The sequence below is a fragment of the Odontomachus brunneus genome, unplaced genomic scaffold (genome assembly GCF_010583005.1).
Source record: "Odontomachus brunneus isolate Ranch 3 - 2012 unplaced genomic scaffold, Obru_v1 Obru_scaffold_003, whole genome shotgun sequence".
In the NCBI taxonomy this organism is placed as follows: Eukaryota; Metazoa; Arthropoda; class Insecta; order Hymenoptera; family Formicidae; genus Odontomachus; species Odontomachus brunneus.
The window spans coordinates 3,885,539-3,902,597 of NW_022639453.1; the positions used below are offsets into that span (position 1 = coordinate 3,885,539).

At 29.3% G+C, this 17,059-nt stretch overlaps 1 protein-coding gene across 11 annotated transcripts in view; it reads right to left on the reverse strand.

Annotated features, from left to right (window-relative positions):
- Positions 1–17,059, reverse strand: part of LOC116843358 (probable elongation factor 1-delta) — a 49,410-nt gene that overhangs the window by 29,985 nt on the left and 2,366 nt on the right. For 3 of the 11 annotated variants that reach the window (XM_032813747.1, XM_032813776.1, XM_032813738.1), the window contains exons 2-4: positions 16,409–16,519; positions 6,261–6,410; positions 4,248–4,721 (exon numbers count right to left, since the gene is read on the reverse strand). In XM_032813747.1, coding sequence (XP_032669638.1) covers positions 4,248–4,721; positions 6,261–6,368 — 582 coding nt within the window. In that variant the 5' untranslated portion in view covers positions 6,369–6,410; positions 16,409–16,519. Of the gene's footprint in view, positions 1–4,247; positions 4,722–6,260; positions 6,411–6,665; positions 7,964–8,681; positions 8,715–16,408; positions 16,520–17,059 lie in introns of those variants that run through there. The other 8 variants (XM_032813801.1, XM_032813790.1, XM_032813752.1 and 5 more) reach the window with 5 other exon arrangements.

The following is a 17,059-nucleotide window of genomic DNA, read 5'->3' on the forward strand; positions in this document are numbered from 1 at the left end:
TATATATATATATATATATATATATATATATATATATATATAAAATTACGAGAGAGAAAGAGAGAGAGAGATATCGCGCTATATATTATCTTTTTCTAATACAAATTAATGTTTTAGGGATAATATCAAATTAATTACTTTTTTTATTTTGTGATTTTAATTAGTAAAAATAACGTTTTAAAAAAAATAGATATTTTAAAATTACAATTTTTATTATTAGTATAAAATTAAATTATTATTACAAAATATAATATCTTTTTTTAGATATACAAATTTAAATACAAAATACGTGTGACGTTCCGTAATCTTTACTTCTGCTCTTTTTACTATCACAAACTATCACGGAACTTAATAGATCCTCCTTCGCAATGTGATATAATTATTTAATGGTCTCTAACGAAAAAATTTAGAAATATTTGTATGATTTTGTTAGTGTGTATAAAATAATTCATGTTATTATTATTGTTTTTATTATATAATTGAAATGTTATATGGTTAGATATTCTACATGTCTGTACAGATTGTCATCTCTTATAATAAGAAAATAGGACGAGTATGTATTGTGTGGACGGCACATGTGCGAATAAGTAGTACAAATAGCGCGCGCGTATAAAAGTGTTTCCATTTAATTTCAAAAAAATTATTTCTTAGGATATAACTTTATCTTATATAATTAGATTCAACGTAAACTACTATTTCATCGCGATATTCCTGTACGTTTCCTTGTAAATAAGATATCAATATAACATTTTCTTAAGGTTGTATAGTGGCGAAAAGGAGGGACATATTTTAATAAAAAAAGAAAACTTGACCTATTACTTTGTTCATTCAATCAATGGCAAGTTACGTTGATTTTTGTAAATAGAATAATATAGTTATTTTACATAAATCAATTCTTCAAGTTAATGTGCGTACTGAAATAAACTTATAAAAAAAGTAAATACTTCCGAAATATTTGACATTTTATCCTAGTGTTATAATATAAAATATGAAATATCTTGTATTTACTTTTCGGTAACCTCATCTTAATCTAATACTTTTGTACGAAGATAATAGGAATCGATTGTTGTATAAAAATATAGATAAACTTTAACAAAAATTTCGTTATCTTATAGATATATTGCGTGCAAAGACTAGTATCATTAATCGGTTCTCAAGAGATATAAAGATATCACTGGTCGACACCATTTTGGCCTTAAAAGTAAATGCAGTTGTTCCAACTAGGTTTTGACGTGCTAATTACGAATCTGACCCCCAAAATGTCGTATCACGTCAAATTTTTTAGATATTTAAACTTAGAAGTGCAAAAAATGAGGTTTTTGACAATTTTCAATGACTTATAAAATCTCTAATAATTTTTTTTCAGTATTTCGGAAACTATCACATTAAAGTGCTATTCTTACTATTCCCAACGCATATTTATTTGTTATGATATGACTTTTTTTCGCTAATATAAAACAAATTGAAATTATTAGTTTTTCGAGAACGTAACACTGGTTTAGCAATGTCAAAAATAGTAAGTGAGAATATTTGAAAAAATTCAAGAATTTCAGAATAATCTATGAAACTTTGATATATTTATTCCACATTTTCAATTGTTTTTCTAAAATTTAGTATTTTCTCTTCTGAAATTTATATTTCTAACACATTTATCGAAAAATGTGTATCAGGATAAAATATAAAATATCTCGGGAAGTATTTATGTTTTAGTAATCTTATTCCAATATTTTTATACTCAGAATGATCCTAAAAGAATTGATTTTTATATTTAAAAACCCATATGATTCCATTTAAAAAAGTTGAAGTTGATATTGCAATGTATTTTAAATAAATTTTTTATTGACGCAGTTATCATCTTGCTCATAATTTTACAACTTTCGTCTGAAATATTTTTCAAAAAACGTTTACTTTTCAAAATATTTGAGTATTAAAAATAAAACGAGATATTACATGTATGTCTATGTTTGTGTACATACGTATTTATATATACAATCAGATAATATAAAAATAAACGCTTCTATTTTGCAATACAACTTTTGCATAATAGTTTCATCAAAGAAATTACATATATACATCTATTTTTATACACAACATAAATAAAAAATTCAATAATGATAATATCGATTTAGTATATAATTTTGTGTATTTAAAGATATTGTTAAGTTACTTTATGTGGAGATAGACATTGCGGATATTATAGCAAAAGTATCAAGAACTAAACTTTGTAATATATAGATAGTAGTATACTACAAAAATCAATATCGTAAGATGAGGTTACTTTGTGACTGTAGAGTGACTGTATTGATCAATAGTGATAATTATCACTATTGACCAATATTCACTGTGTCACAAAGTAAACCCTACAGTCTCAAAGTAACCCCATTTTACGGTAATCGAATAAGTACAGGAACAGCAAAGATAAATATAATCTTGTTAATCCGTGTATTTTCATGAAAGAAACATGCAGTGTAATCGTTAGAGATTAGTAATTGTTGAAAAACATTTGATTAAATTTCTCGTTGCATGCAAAACCTTAAATATTGTTTATAAAGAAAAAAAAGTAAAAATTGCTCGAAACATTTTTTACACGCAATTTAGCCGTGATCATCCATGCATATCACGTTTACACACATTCACATCCAGAAATATTACTTCGTAAAAGCATAACTAAATCGCATACTAATATATAAGTCGAATATATTATAATAAATATAAATATTAATTGCACATTATTTTTCCAGAGTGCAATATTTGTGACAGACAATAGTATAACATGAAACAAAGAAATAAATGCCATTTCTTCGACTGAAAAATGTAATAAGCGTATTTTTCTAATAAGAGAATCGTCCGAATTGTCTTTCATCGATTTTTATGGGTTTTGGATATGTTAAAAAACAGCAAAAAATATTAGAACCATATTTTTTTATGTGTTAATCTCGGCATTTAGAAGTTAAAACTTCTCGGAAATAACAAATTTTTTTAGTTTTTAACAAATACCTTCGAAAATATGAGATATAAAAAAAATTATTTATGGGAAGGTTTATTTGACGCTTTTTATAATAATATAATCAAATTTTTTAAAATATCTACTTTCTAAAATATCTATTTTTCTATGTACTTTTCTTCCTATTATTTTTATAGATCTTAAAAATTTAATTTAAATAAAAATTAGAGTATATTTTTGTATATTAAATAAATCTATATATAATGATATATTTACCCGATTATATTTTTAGGAAAATGCAATAGTGACTTTGTATTATAGGCGCCAATGCAATATGCTACACTATGCACTATGTTATTTCTTTTTTGCTACATGACATTTACACATCCAATAACTGCTTATTCTATGCATATTGTCCCACACTACAGGATAAATACAAATTATTCTTAATTATGTCATATGCAACTTGAGTAGAAATATATTGCGTAGATATATGTTCTAATGCATTCTCAGTAGTTGTAAGAATACTTTGTAGGAACTAAACAAGAATTTGATACAGTTTTATTGAATGGTTGAAGCAATTTACTGTACAATATGTGGGTTTCTTTCTTCAATTCTTTTCAAGACATAGTATTAGCAACATTAATTCAGTTTTATAATGTGTACGTATCTCATATTTATTATCAATACATTTATTTATATTGCTAAAAAAAAGCTTAAAATTCTGTGAACAAGAGAACGTATAGAGCGAACGTGTAGAAAACAGAGCAAGAAAAAAAAATTGAACGAAATAAGACAATATTAAACTTTGTAATAGAAGAATGACGCAATTGAGTTTTCCCAAAAATCCAATCGGATAACAAATATCATATTATTATAGACAGATAAAAATTTTTACATCTACAAAAAAAACGAAGAGGAATAAATAAAAAAATTTGATATTTTTGAAAAATCTGAATGTAATATTATGAAGATATATATTATCAAATACCATATAACTTCCTTATATAAATCATTTTTTACATACTTCATACTTTCGAAGATATTCGCTGGAAATAAAAAGAAACTCGTTATTTTCAAAAGTTAGTTTCAACTCCTAAATGTCAAGATAGGCATATAGGTTTAATATTTTTTTACTGTGATACAATATTTCTAAAGTCCGTTAAAATCGGCGAGGGATATTTCCGACGGTTCTATAATGTGGAAAAAATATTTAAATAAGATAAAGAAATAAAATTCCATAAATACAATTTTATCGATACACACTAAATGAAAATTCATAGGTTTGTATTGGAGCGTATACCTGCTCGGGCAATTGTTCTTTATTCCTCGCAAATGGCATTGAAGTTTCTTTATTTCCGTCAATATCATTTCCTCCGCTTCCTTTGCTTTTGTTTCTCGTATCTTCTTTGTTTTTTTTTTCCTTAGCCTCTTTTGCGTTATATTTCTTGGACTTTCCGTTCAGAGAAACACTCTCCTTCTCTTTCGCGTTATCAAATTTCTCACTCGTCATTATATTCTGCTTATTTTGCATGTTGCATACATCCACGGCTTCTTTATTAGTTTTCGTGTTTCTAGATTGGTACTTAGAACGTTTCGCATTTTCATTCGATTCGTTTTCAAAAGCTAGCGATTTGTTATCCTTAGATTTCTCGGCTTTAGACTTCAGAGTGTTAGTATTTATTAAATCTTGGCACTTATCGGTTATAGAATTGTCACATTTAAGCGTGCAGCCTCCCGAAACCTTACGAGACACCACCTTAAAACATGTTCCAAGCTATGCAAATGTAAATTAATATATTTCAAATAATGCGGCAAGCAAAAGTGAAATCGATTCTCTTGTGCAATTAATATAATATAGGGCATCTAATAAAAGCATACAATCTATAATTAAACGTCTTAATGTAATAATGTGCAGTGTTTGAATATGTTGAATATGTTGATACATGTAAACATTAGACTATATGTTATGTATACTTTAATATAACTTTAACTATTATTAAGACAGAAATATAGACAAAAAACAATCACATTAGTCATAAATTGTTTTATCGATTATCAAAGATCTTAAAAATTTCAGCTTATAAATAAAATTCAGACATCGAACTGAGAAAAGGTTCGACTCTTTTTCTATTATATATTGTAATTTTTCTCAACATTTTTTAAAAGCGTTATTCGAACAAACGACAAATGTTATTTTCTTATCACCAGATATTCCCGCATAAGTGTGTCAGAGATGTTAGTTTTACACGGTAGGATGCAAATGCGATACAAGAACACAAGAAAATGAAATATGCATGTCAGCTGCGGACGTTAGGGCCAGGACTAGTAGAATCTAGGACTTATTCACAAATACACTCTCAAAGGACATGAACGAAAATGATCACCCTCGATGTTACTTAAGATTCGCAGTTACTGAAGACACCAAGACATTCTTCATCAAGAGGCCCGTATGTATACAGAGTCCGCCAAAAGTTCCGGAACGGTTAATTATCTTAAAAAATATTTATTTAAAAAAAATATTTAAAACAAAAGTAGTAGAGTGTAAAAAAGCTATCAAATGTTGATATTTATTTAATCTTGGAATGACATAACGGATACCTAAAGTATATCACGTGAAAGTAGCCCAATCGGATTTATATCTCTTTTGTGTAAGTGCATATCAGCAGATAAAAACTTCAAGAATCGTCACATCCGTAACATTTAATGATTCCAAATCCTCTCTATTGTGTGTGTGTGTGTCAGCAGAGAGGGTTTGGAGTCATAAATATTACGGGAATGGCAACCATGTGGAATACTTATCTTTGCTGGCACACGCACATACAAAAGAAGTGTAAATCCAACTACGAGATGGGTTACATCTACATCTTAAATAATGCTAATGCTTGCGATAATAAAACTTTGAAGACTCATAACTTTGAAAGTTCTCATCGGAAAAAGATTTATTATTTATAAGTTTTAGAAACATTTCAACATATAAGGATATACTATGAAAAATAGGAGTTTAGATTTAAGACTTTTATGTTTACCTTGACAACGCTTCTCAAGGTCATCCTAAGGTCAAATAAATATCAACATTTGATAATTTTTTTTAAACTTTATTAACTATTTTTTTAAACTCTACTATTATTGTTTTTTTCAAGCATTTTTAAATAAATCAATATTTTCTGAGATAATTAGTCGCTCTGCAACTTTTGGCGGGTTTTGTATAAAATAATTTTTACTCCATTCTATTTTCTGTTGACAGTTCTCCTTTTTTTTTTCTTCATTTCATTGAATAATAGGTGTTTTTTTAGTAACAACGACAATTCCTTACCTTGGCCATTTTCTCAAAATATTGTCGTTCCGCTTTGTCGTAGGATGGCTTGTCAAGCCATATCTTTTCTTGAGCCAGCGCAACAGTTACCACTGTAGCAGTCGCCATTTTTTTGTTACTTTATTTATGAAGCAAAAACGATATGAATTTCTGTAAAAACAAAAACGAAACAAGCATGAGGGAAAGAGAGCAATGTACATGTAAATGTTCTACAAGTTATTTCTTTTTTGTATTGCTTAAGAACGGTTTCAGGAACAAGAATATTAAAAGATAAATTGGTAAAAATTTGACATTATATATAATATATATAATATATAATATATTATATATAATTTATTATATATTTATTGTATATATAAATTATACAAGATTATTTTTTATAATAAGTAACTATATATAACTATATATCTGATAATACAGGATTTATTAAAATTTAAGAATAAAAACAAGATATATATTATATCAGTCAATACTGAAGATTTTATCACGCATATAACTATCGAATTATATTAGTAATCGTCAGCCCAAGATTTATCTATATCTTTGTGCTTCAGAACTTGCAATATATATTTCTCATTGTCCTTAACTATATCTTTTTTCTCTTCCTTCGGCTTTCTTTTGATTTCTTCTAGTAAATAATATATTTTGTGTTCTAAACCGTCTGGACAAACGCAAGGAAATATTTTTTCCGGATTAAAATATTGTATAAATGCTTTAAGCTCATTAAAGGAAGAATGCATGGAGTAACATAGATTAAATGTTCTTTTCCTAACATTATCCCATGCTCCTATTACGCTCGTATCTTTTCCTTTCCATTTAAATGTAGATGGTACAATAGTCAGTATATTCTTTTTAAAAATGTCAGGGCAACACTTTAAACCCTTTAAATATAAACATTCCTTTTTGCTCATGCAAGCGTGTATGGGTGTAGCGTTTTGATCAATTGTAACGTGATATTTCAAGTCTGGGATATGACAATAATTAGGATATACGTTGCTCTTTACATGAATAGGTTTTCTAAAAAATTTTGACAACTCCATGAAAAGAAATTCGGAGCCATACGTAGCGGAACATTCCAGAATAACAACATTCCTTGGGCCTTGCGCTAGCCATTGCTTAATAACGTTACACATCGTAGTTATAACATCCGTTCTTGTCGGAAATGTAGCAAAATTAGGATCCAAAAATGTTGTGTCCAAATATATTTTTGTCAGCTTCTTTGGTAATAACTCGGAACCACTACGAAAATGCAAAGGTGCGAGATTTGGAAAGTCCGCCGGATTGATTCTAAAGTCTCCGGTATACAATATTAATTTATCAGCCTTTTCAAAAAGAAACATCATGGAGCCAAGACAATGTCCAGCGTAAATACACGTTACAAAAAGAACATCAGCAGCTCCGTTTTTATTTCTATATTCCACGTAAACTCTTTTATTAAAAGCAATATCTTTGATACAGTTCTCTGGATAAACATTACTTAAAAAATCTTTACTGATGCGACTGCAATAAAGATATTTGTTGAATCGTTGTAAATGTGCAAAAAACTCATCATTTAATCCATGCATATGATCTGTGTGACAATGACTAAGAAAATACGCAGAGGAGTCTAAGTTTTCTCCATCAAAACGGTCCACCGAGATGCCTGGTATCTCCTCAATAAACCCAAGGAACGTTGACATCTTATTCTGATATCTAATACTTTCCTGCAATGAAGAATTTAGACATCAACTAGACTTATCTAATAACATATTTACATATTACATTATTACGTAATATTTTTATTATACAGAATGTTTCAGACTCTTCTCCGCAATTTTTGTGGAATCATAGAGCGGATTGAGCTAAACATAAAAATCATGTACCGTTTTGCAATATTTACAATAGTCGAGATATTAATTAAAGAAAATTAGTGAATGATGATGCATGATATGGTAGGTAAACTGTAGTAGCGCCGTTTGCCATTATATACTTATACATTAGATCAAACTGAACAAGAAAGTCATGTACCATTTTGCAAATGACCACATAGATTTTCAGATATTAATTAAAAAAATTTGTGCATTATCGCGCACAATCATGTAACAATTTTCTTTCATTAATAATCTAAAAATCTACACGGTTATTTGCAAAATGATAACAGGCTGCAATGATAACTCTTTTATTCAATTTGACTTAATGTACAAGTACATAACAGCACACTATAGCTCATCGCCACTATAGCTCATCTAGCATACCGCACGTAATCATTCACCAATCTTTTTTAATTAATATCTCAAGATTTAGTGCGAATATTGCAAAAGTATAGGACTTTTATGTTCACTTCAATCCGTTCTACATTCCCACAAAAATTGCGAAGGAGAGTTTGGGATATTCTGTATTCTAAACACAAATGAGACATTTAATTGAGAAGCGATAACTTACATCAAGTAAATCCTTTTAAGGGTACCGTCCACTCTGAAAGGTCAAAATTTTCAATCTTTTTTTTTTATTTTTTCAAAAAACAACTATTTAAGAATATTTACTGAAAATTTAAATGCGACTTCTCGAAAATTCTCGAAGTTACAGTGCAGTTTGAGTGATTTAGTTCCGAGACACGATTTGGAGTTCGCACACACACGACTGACGTATAGTATATCTGAACTCACTTATCCTCGAATAGAAAAATGAGGACTATTAACAAATATTTTCAGAAGTCTAAATTGGTTCCCCCTTCATCATTGTACATACATATATATGAATAGGCATGAATAGATGTGTGAATGTGTATGTGAAGGACACACGTGCGTGCAGATTTAAAGCTAGCTACAAATTGCAACGTACTTATCGGCAAGCATATTCAATAAAGGATATTACACTATTTTAAGTTATGACACTCGTGGGCATCTGTATCAGACATAAATATAAAGCAGTCGCTAATGCGATGGATGGACAACGCATTGATTAAATGCATCGCGCAAGTATAAAACGGCCGAAAACGAGTACTGGGATAAACGAATACAGGGCAGCGCAACTTGATGATTATGAAGAAGAGCTCTTTTTGGACCAGGAATAGCCGAATAAACCAAATCTATTTATATGCCTACACAACAGACATAATCAAAGCAAAAACTTTCGCGTTTTTCTCAAAACATGTTTTCTCGGGCTTGCTGACAGTATACAGAGAAAACGGTTCAACGCAATAACTTGCGCGTATGACAGCATATTTAGAACTATTTTCTTTGTATGCTAAACTTCATAAACTGAGCAATTTGTGAAATCTGAAATTTATTTTGGACAATTGAAGTCGAAAAATAATGGTGCGGAATTGCATTTTATTATTTAAACAAGCACAATTTTATCAATTCGTACTTTTTCCATTTTCGTGAAGTTTAGTGTATGTACTTATCCTTATTAATTATAAATCATTTTGGCGTTTGTGTTTCAGACAACTGATGTTGGTTGTATAATGTCAGCAGTTTGACAAAAACGACGTGAACATATCTGCTGCCGATGTGAATATCTCGACCATTTTTTATGATTTTCTTCTACAAATATGCGTGGATATGCATGAAAGTATAGATAAACGATATGTATAAATGCGACATTGCTAGCACTAACCATTTTTCCATAAAAAATTCATGAAAATCTGTCATTTTTTGGCGCTCGAGAGTGGGTGGTATCCTTAAAACATTTCGTCGGCATATTATCGTAATGTTTTTAACCCTCAGGCACCGCTTTACATTTGTTACTTTATTTCACTACACTAGGTGACCTAGATATGTGATCCGGAGTTCTTGTTGTGCTTATATCTCGGGATTTAATGCACCGACTTTGAACACTTTTTTTAATCGATATCGACGCCAGATATTAAGAAAAAAGGATATTATTGAAAATGTCACAAAACTCGAAATATCTTGAAAAAAAAAAAACAGAAAAAGATTTCTAGTAATTACGAAAGACTTTTCTTTTATAAAAATTATAAAATTGTTCCAAAGACAGATACGAGCGTTTCAATATATAGAAATCTAAAAGATTTGACTTAAATTTTTTGAAAAAAATATGTTATGTTTAGCTTTAAAAAGAATAATTATTTTACGAGACAATGTTGAGTAATTTTAGACTTTTATCATATGAACTGCCAATGTGAAATATCTTATTTTCCTTTAAAAATAATAAAATAATAAATACAATAAAATTGTGACAAAAAAATATATAATTAATCTACATAAACTATAAAAAAACAATACATTATTTCTATATAGAAGATGCATTAAACAATTTTATTTTCGAAACATTTAACAATTGCGATATTTTTGCGATGCATTGTATGTACAGTTTATAGTTTTAAAAATACTGTACATTTTACAAATAATTTATTTACAATGATAAAATAATATTTATTTAGAGATATATAAATCCCCCCTCAAACCGTGAGCCATAATTCCTTACCATTTAGAAATGACACACGTTTTATTTTGGCTTGGATGTAACCCAAAGCGGTGTTTGAGGGTTTAACATAAATATTTTAATGTAATATAAGTAGATAAGGAATTAGAGATTTATACATAAATGTTATACATAAAAAGACACATAAGTGTTATAGAAAAAAAAATCTAAAATTTCACCTATTTATTTGGTACTTAATATGATTATCAACTTATCGATATAAACATGTATTTTAACATATTGCGTATAGATCTCGAGATATCTCATGTACACGAGGTATTTCACTTATGCACTTCCTTATTATCGCACACTGATAGTGAATGCTAAGAGAATAAAATCAAAATCCATATTTTAAATTCTCTTTCATCGCTAAAAGTATCTTTAAAAGTCATTTATAAAATACTTTTAAAGACACTTTTAGCGATGAAAAGGAGTTCAGAACATGGGCCCAAGTATATACCTTTACAACGTAAAGGTTCGCGTCAGTTTTTTTAATTTTTTGTGATCATAGCACATTGTTACATGGGTATTCTACTGAGGCCCTATTACACGGGTGTATATCAGTTGGGCACGGGGCAATTGGACACAGTCCAATCACAAGTCGCTGTTCCAAGGGACCTTACAAATGTCTCTAATCACACGGTGCTGTGATTGGCTGTGTCCAAATGCACCGTGTCCAAGTGCACCGCTCCCCTATTACACTAGTCAATACAAAAACTAAACTATCAATTCCAATTAATTTAGTAATATTGATTGCAAACATAATCGTTTCTTTAAAAGTTATGTTTCTTTTTCAAGCTAGTATGTACAGCAGTTCTATAAGCATTTGTAAATAAGACATGTATTTTAATTTTTTATAGAACGATGAAGGTCCCGAATTTTACTTCTACGTTATAACTATCTTTATTTTGAGAACATTAAAGCTTCTGATCAGCTGAAAACTCTCCACGTTAATGGTAACGGTAAACGACAAAACTAACGACATGACTGTAAACGGCAAAATGATGAATCATTACAAAGTGCAGACTATTGCAATAAGTTAGAGTGAAAGAAAATATTCTTGTTTCTTTCTAATTTATTATAAACTTATTACAAAACTAGTGCAAAGTTCATCGAAAACGAATAGATCTAATGATGTAAACAGACAACTAAATTTTTCCTGCGAACTACAGCGTTATTACTGAATGTAGTGCATATATATCATATGTGATACAATTATGAAAATGTGGAGATATCCCGGATACTATGCTTATTATGATAAGTGCTTAAAAGCCGTCTAATAATATAACATTTAAAAAAAATTTTAGAGAAATTTTTGTGACAGTGCCTGCGTTGCGATATTCACACTGCCAGTATTAAAAATCTATAGTTTGTATTACAAATACAACAGATTTTTAGCACTGACAGTGATTATTGGAACACAGCCAGTATGAAACATGAAAATAAAAAATTTTAGTAAAAAATATACTTTGTTGTTTTATTTTTATATGTTAGGCCAAGGGTCAGCACATTTTGCCCATTTTGGCCGACTCTCGGGAGCTACGCCTTCTATTTCCCCCTTGCCGCGCGGTGGGCCAAGAAAGTGACGGTCGCGACCAGTCGCGGCTCCAAGCTTACAAGGGGAACTCGGCAGTCTCTGATCATCGATTTTAATAAAACTTTATGTGTAGTATTCACTCATACATTAATTACAGTAAAGCCGCAGGACCCACTATTCAGTCATTCTCGAGAAAATGGCAATAAAAAAAATAAGGATTTTCAGTACGTATAAGTATCGTTACGGAAGAACAATTGTCGAGTTAGCGGCGTAACGTCTCTGGTAAGACGTTGACTACTACGCTCGGGGTCCCAGGTTCGATCCCCGAAAACGAGATTTTTTTTCATTTAAATTTTATATTTTCAAATTGTTATATACAATTTTTTAATCGTTTTTAATTATTTAATATAAAATCTGTTATTTTTTTTTAACCCAGAAAATTAAAGAATTCAAGGAATTTAAAAATTCCTTCTTTTATTATTAATCAAATTAAAATTTCTCATAAACACAAAAAATTGCAATAACAATTTACAATGACTGTTTTACAATAAGTTTACAGCTTTTAGGGTGGTATTTATCATAAAAACAATTAAAACATAATGGTTCGTTGCACCATGCACATAAAATCATTGACATTTCATACGCAGTCTGTACATTTTGTTTTATTAATAGAATCTGGAAAACAAACTTCGTTAACGTTTTTAAAGACTTCTTTCATTTGTTATTTTAGATGCAAACCATGTATATTTTAACATGTCACAAAAGATTGGTGCGCTTAATTGATTGTGAATTAAAGATTGTATTTTAATAGCATCCTCACGATTGACTATTTCTCTATTGCTTTTAAGGAGATATGTACAATTTTGTAATTTTTTAATGAGATTTTTAACTTGTCTATAAAAATATACGTCGCATGGCTGGCATAAAGGAGTACACTTTGACGGAATAATTTTTATTTGACAAGATGGAATATCCTCATCATTTACAAAAATTTCATCGTATGTTTGTGAATTTGTTTGACCACCCCAAGAATCTATTAATAAGAACTTCATTTTTTACATTAGCTGTAATATTTCTTTTAAGAAGTCTTTATAAATATTTGTAGTTAACTTTCCTGATCTAGAACATTTGACGGTAACGTTTCCAAATTCAACAACAAGAGCATCAACTTGTTTTTGTATTATTGGACCAAATTTGTCTCCAGTTTCTTGTAAACAGAGAAATACTTTTGGTATAAGCTTTTTTGAACAAGTTAATGCGTTTTGGGCTGTGTATGAATGAGAAATTTTATGAAGACTTTTTTTTAACAAATACAAATTTCACGCCTTTCTGTGCTAATGTCCGATCAATCGTTGACTGATATTAACCAGTTTGATCTGCATTAATTATAAAATCTGGGTGAAAATTTTGCAAAAGTGGTTCAATTTGTTTTCTAAATCTATCTGCAGCAGCTAAAACTTCGTCCTACTTTTTTTTCAGTAACGTATTTAATAATCTGTCGTTGCCGAATATTATTTCTTCGTTTAAAATCATTAGCCCACGTTTTTCCTGCTAAAAATGTAAATGTGCTGGAAAGAAATTGTTGCGCAGCAGCCATCGCCCATTGTTGCAATGTTCTTGTTGTGACTTGCTCGAATTTTTCTCTAACTTCTTTAAATCGATCAAGTGTCCAAGAATTGATGGTAAACAGATTATCAAATCGCGTCCCACCAGATAATACATCTTTTTCCCATCTAATAACAAAAAAAAAAAGCATTATAACTATTTAATCAATAGAATTTTATACATAACATAACATATACATAATGTACATAATGTGTTTAATACATAATACATAATATAACATAATAAATAAAATGTGTTAAAAGCATTGTATACGTACTGTTTTAAATCGCTTTTATATTTTAAACAATGCTCCTTTTCTCTGTAATGTTTGTAGCGACCAATTAGAATGTTCTTTCGTCATGGTTACAACTTTCCGTTTGTAATCTAAATCTATTGATTTGAATTTTTTTTCTTTGAAGAATCGATCCACTCTTCCGAAAGTGCGGATGAATGTTATGATGACGATTCTTCTGTTGATGCACATATTGATGCACAATCAATAAAACTGTCATCAATATTTTTTTCAGATGAAAGCACTAGTTCTTCCTCAACGAGACGCATCTCATTAACCATATCGACTATGCGGTTATATATTTCGTGGCCCATAACTATTGCCTTTTCTGATGAAAGTTCTTTCACGGACTCCTTTGGAATGTAATCATTTTTAGCAAGCAACTTCTCGCTTATGTTTAGAGCACTTTTTAAGAACAATTTATTATCAACATCTTGATGCTCTTCTTCTTTCACACTAGCGCTCGTTGACAGTCCCAAAATATCCATATTACAAATAAATAAAGCACGAATATATTTTGCAAAATATAAGAAGCACGTCTAACTCGAAGGACGACTGCGTTGCTACTACCTTTTCCGTTAAACGAGAAGTTTTGTATACCTGCTAAGGTCTCGAACAAAAGAACAAAACCGTTTTACTTGGGGATCGTTATGGATATAACGATTTATACGACGTTCTTAAAACAGTCATTGTAAATTGTTATTGCAATTTTTTGTATTCATGAGAAATTTTAATTTGATTAATAATAAAAGAGCATTTTTAAATTCCTTGAATTCTTTAATTTCCTGGATTTAAAAAAAATAACAGATTTTATATTAAATAATTAAAAACGATTAAAAAATTGTATATAACAATTTGAAAATATAAAATTTAAATGAAAAAAAATCTCGTTTTCGGGGATCGAACCTGGAACCCCGAGTGTAGTAGTCAACGTCTTATCAGAGACACTACGCCGCTAACTCGACAATTGTTCTTCCGTAACGATACTTATATGTACTGGAAATACCCTTATTTTTTTTATTGCCATTTTCTCGAGAATGGCTGAATAGTGGGTCCTGCGGCTTTACTGTAATTAATGTATGAGTGAATACTACACACCCATAAAGTTTTATTAAAATCGATGATCAGAGACTGCCGAGTTCCCCTTGTTAGAGGCACAACCGTCACTTGCGAGACCCGCTGCGTGGCAAAGGAGAGATAAAAGGCGTAGTTCCCGAAATCGGCAAAATCGGCCGAAATGGGCAAAATGTGGCGGGCCCTGTGTTAGGCTATTAATTTACAAAAATTAAAATGTAGCTTTTATTTCATGGACTAAAGCCAAGTAACTTTTTTTCAGAGTCATTTATGTTTTAACACATAAATACGATTATAAGCAAAAAAAATAAAAATTCAAAAAGAATACAAATTGTTATACAAAATTTGTTGATCAGTGTTACAAAATATTTCGGTTCAGAAACACGAAATTGCAATTTGCGAGTTTTCGACCGCGATTCTGTTCATATTTTTACGCTATTATAAATTCTGAACGGAATTATCTTTCTATGCGTTTTAGTGAACAAAAAGATAAACAAGAGAAATAAGTAGAATCTCAACAACCAAACGATTAACTAATCAAAAGTTCAAATCACAATTATATATTAATTAAAACTAAGTAAAAGTTTTGTTTAAAATATAACTAAATTAAAAGTAATATAATGCCAATAAGAGCCATTCGCTGGATGTTATTGCAAATAATTAATTAATAGAAAGGTATTATATACACTGAGAAAAAATGTATTAAATTTCAAAAAATTAAAATAAATACGCAATTGAGACCTTAAAATAAGAGAAGAATTAATTAAATTATTATAATTAGGATTCAGTCGAATTTGACATAGAAGGTTTGATTCATTTAGTTTGTTTAAATATGACATTTGTTTAAATTAAGCATTTATTTTCTAAAATTAAAGAAGTTTTAAATATAAATTCCTTTCTTTGATTTTAGAAAATAATTACTTAATTTAAACAAATATGTTCACAGTCGTATTCAAGCAAACACTTTTTTAAATTAAGTAAATTTTTTACTCAGTGTACATTGCTTAACAGTGTCAGACGCATGCATCGAACATTTTTTGGTCTTTTAACGTACGAAATGAATCAAACCTTCCACGTCAAATTCGACTGAATCCCAATTATAATAATTTAATTAATTCTCTTATTTTAAGGTCTCAATTGCGTATTTATTTTGATTTCTAAAGTTGCAGAAAATACTGCCTCAGCCAAAAATCGAACCAGAATCTCCTCACTTACCAGGCTGGATGTCGTACATATACAGCCACTGAGACTCCAATAATATTCCTCGTAACTTAAATGTTTATATGTTTATATCGTGAAATCAGTGACTTGGGCCAATCACAGGAACTATAAGTCAAATTATTAGAAAATACATTAAATTATATATGGTAATAATTTCCTGCCTTTTTTGCTTCTACAATTTATTTCTTTGCACTAGCTTTAAAAGAACATTACTTAAAAAAATCAATTACAAAAAACAAATCACAGGTAGTTAGATAGCTTGATATTAAGCTGTATAGCCAATAAAAAAGTTGTGTACATACAAATCAAAGCAAAAAATCAATAATCCTCAAATTATTTGCTATTCCTTTGCTACTATTTACATAAAAAAGAAATTATTTTTTCTAATTATTTAGTAAGTACACAAGGTTAAAGAGTTTAAAAATAATATAAAAAATGGATTATGTGTATGTAAAAATCAGATTTTTTAAAAATTATTTACTATATTGTTATTAGTATTTTCATAAGAAAGCTTGAAACGTAAAGATAGTACAAAGTAATAAAACTGAAATGCGACTCTTAATAATAAAGTGCATTAAAAAAATTAGTTACTCGCATGAGAGAGAGAGAGAGAGAGAGAGAGAGAGAGAGAGAGAGAGAGAGAGA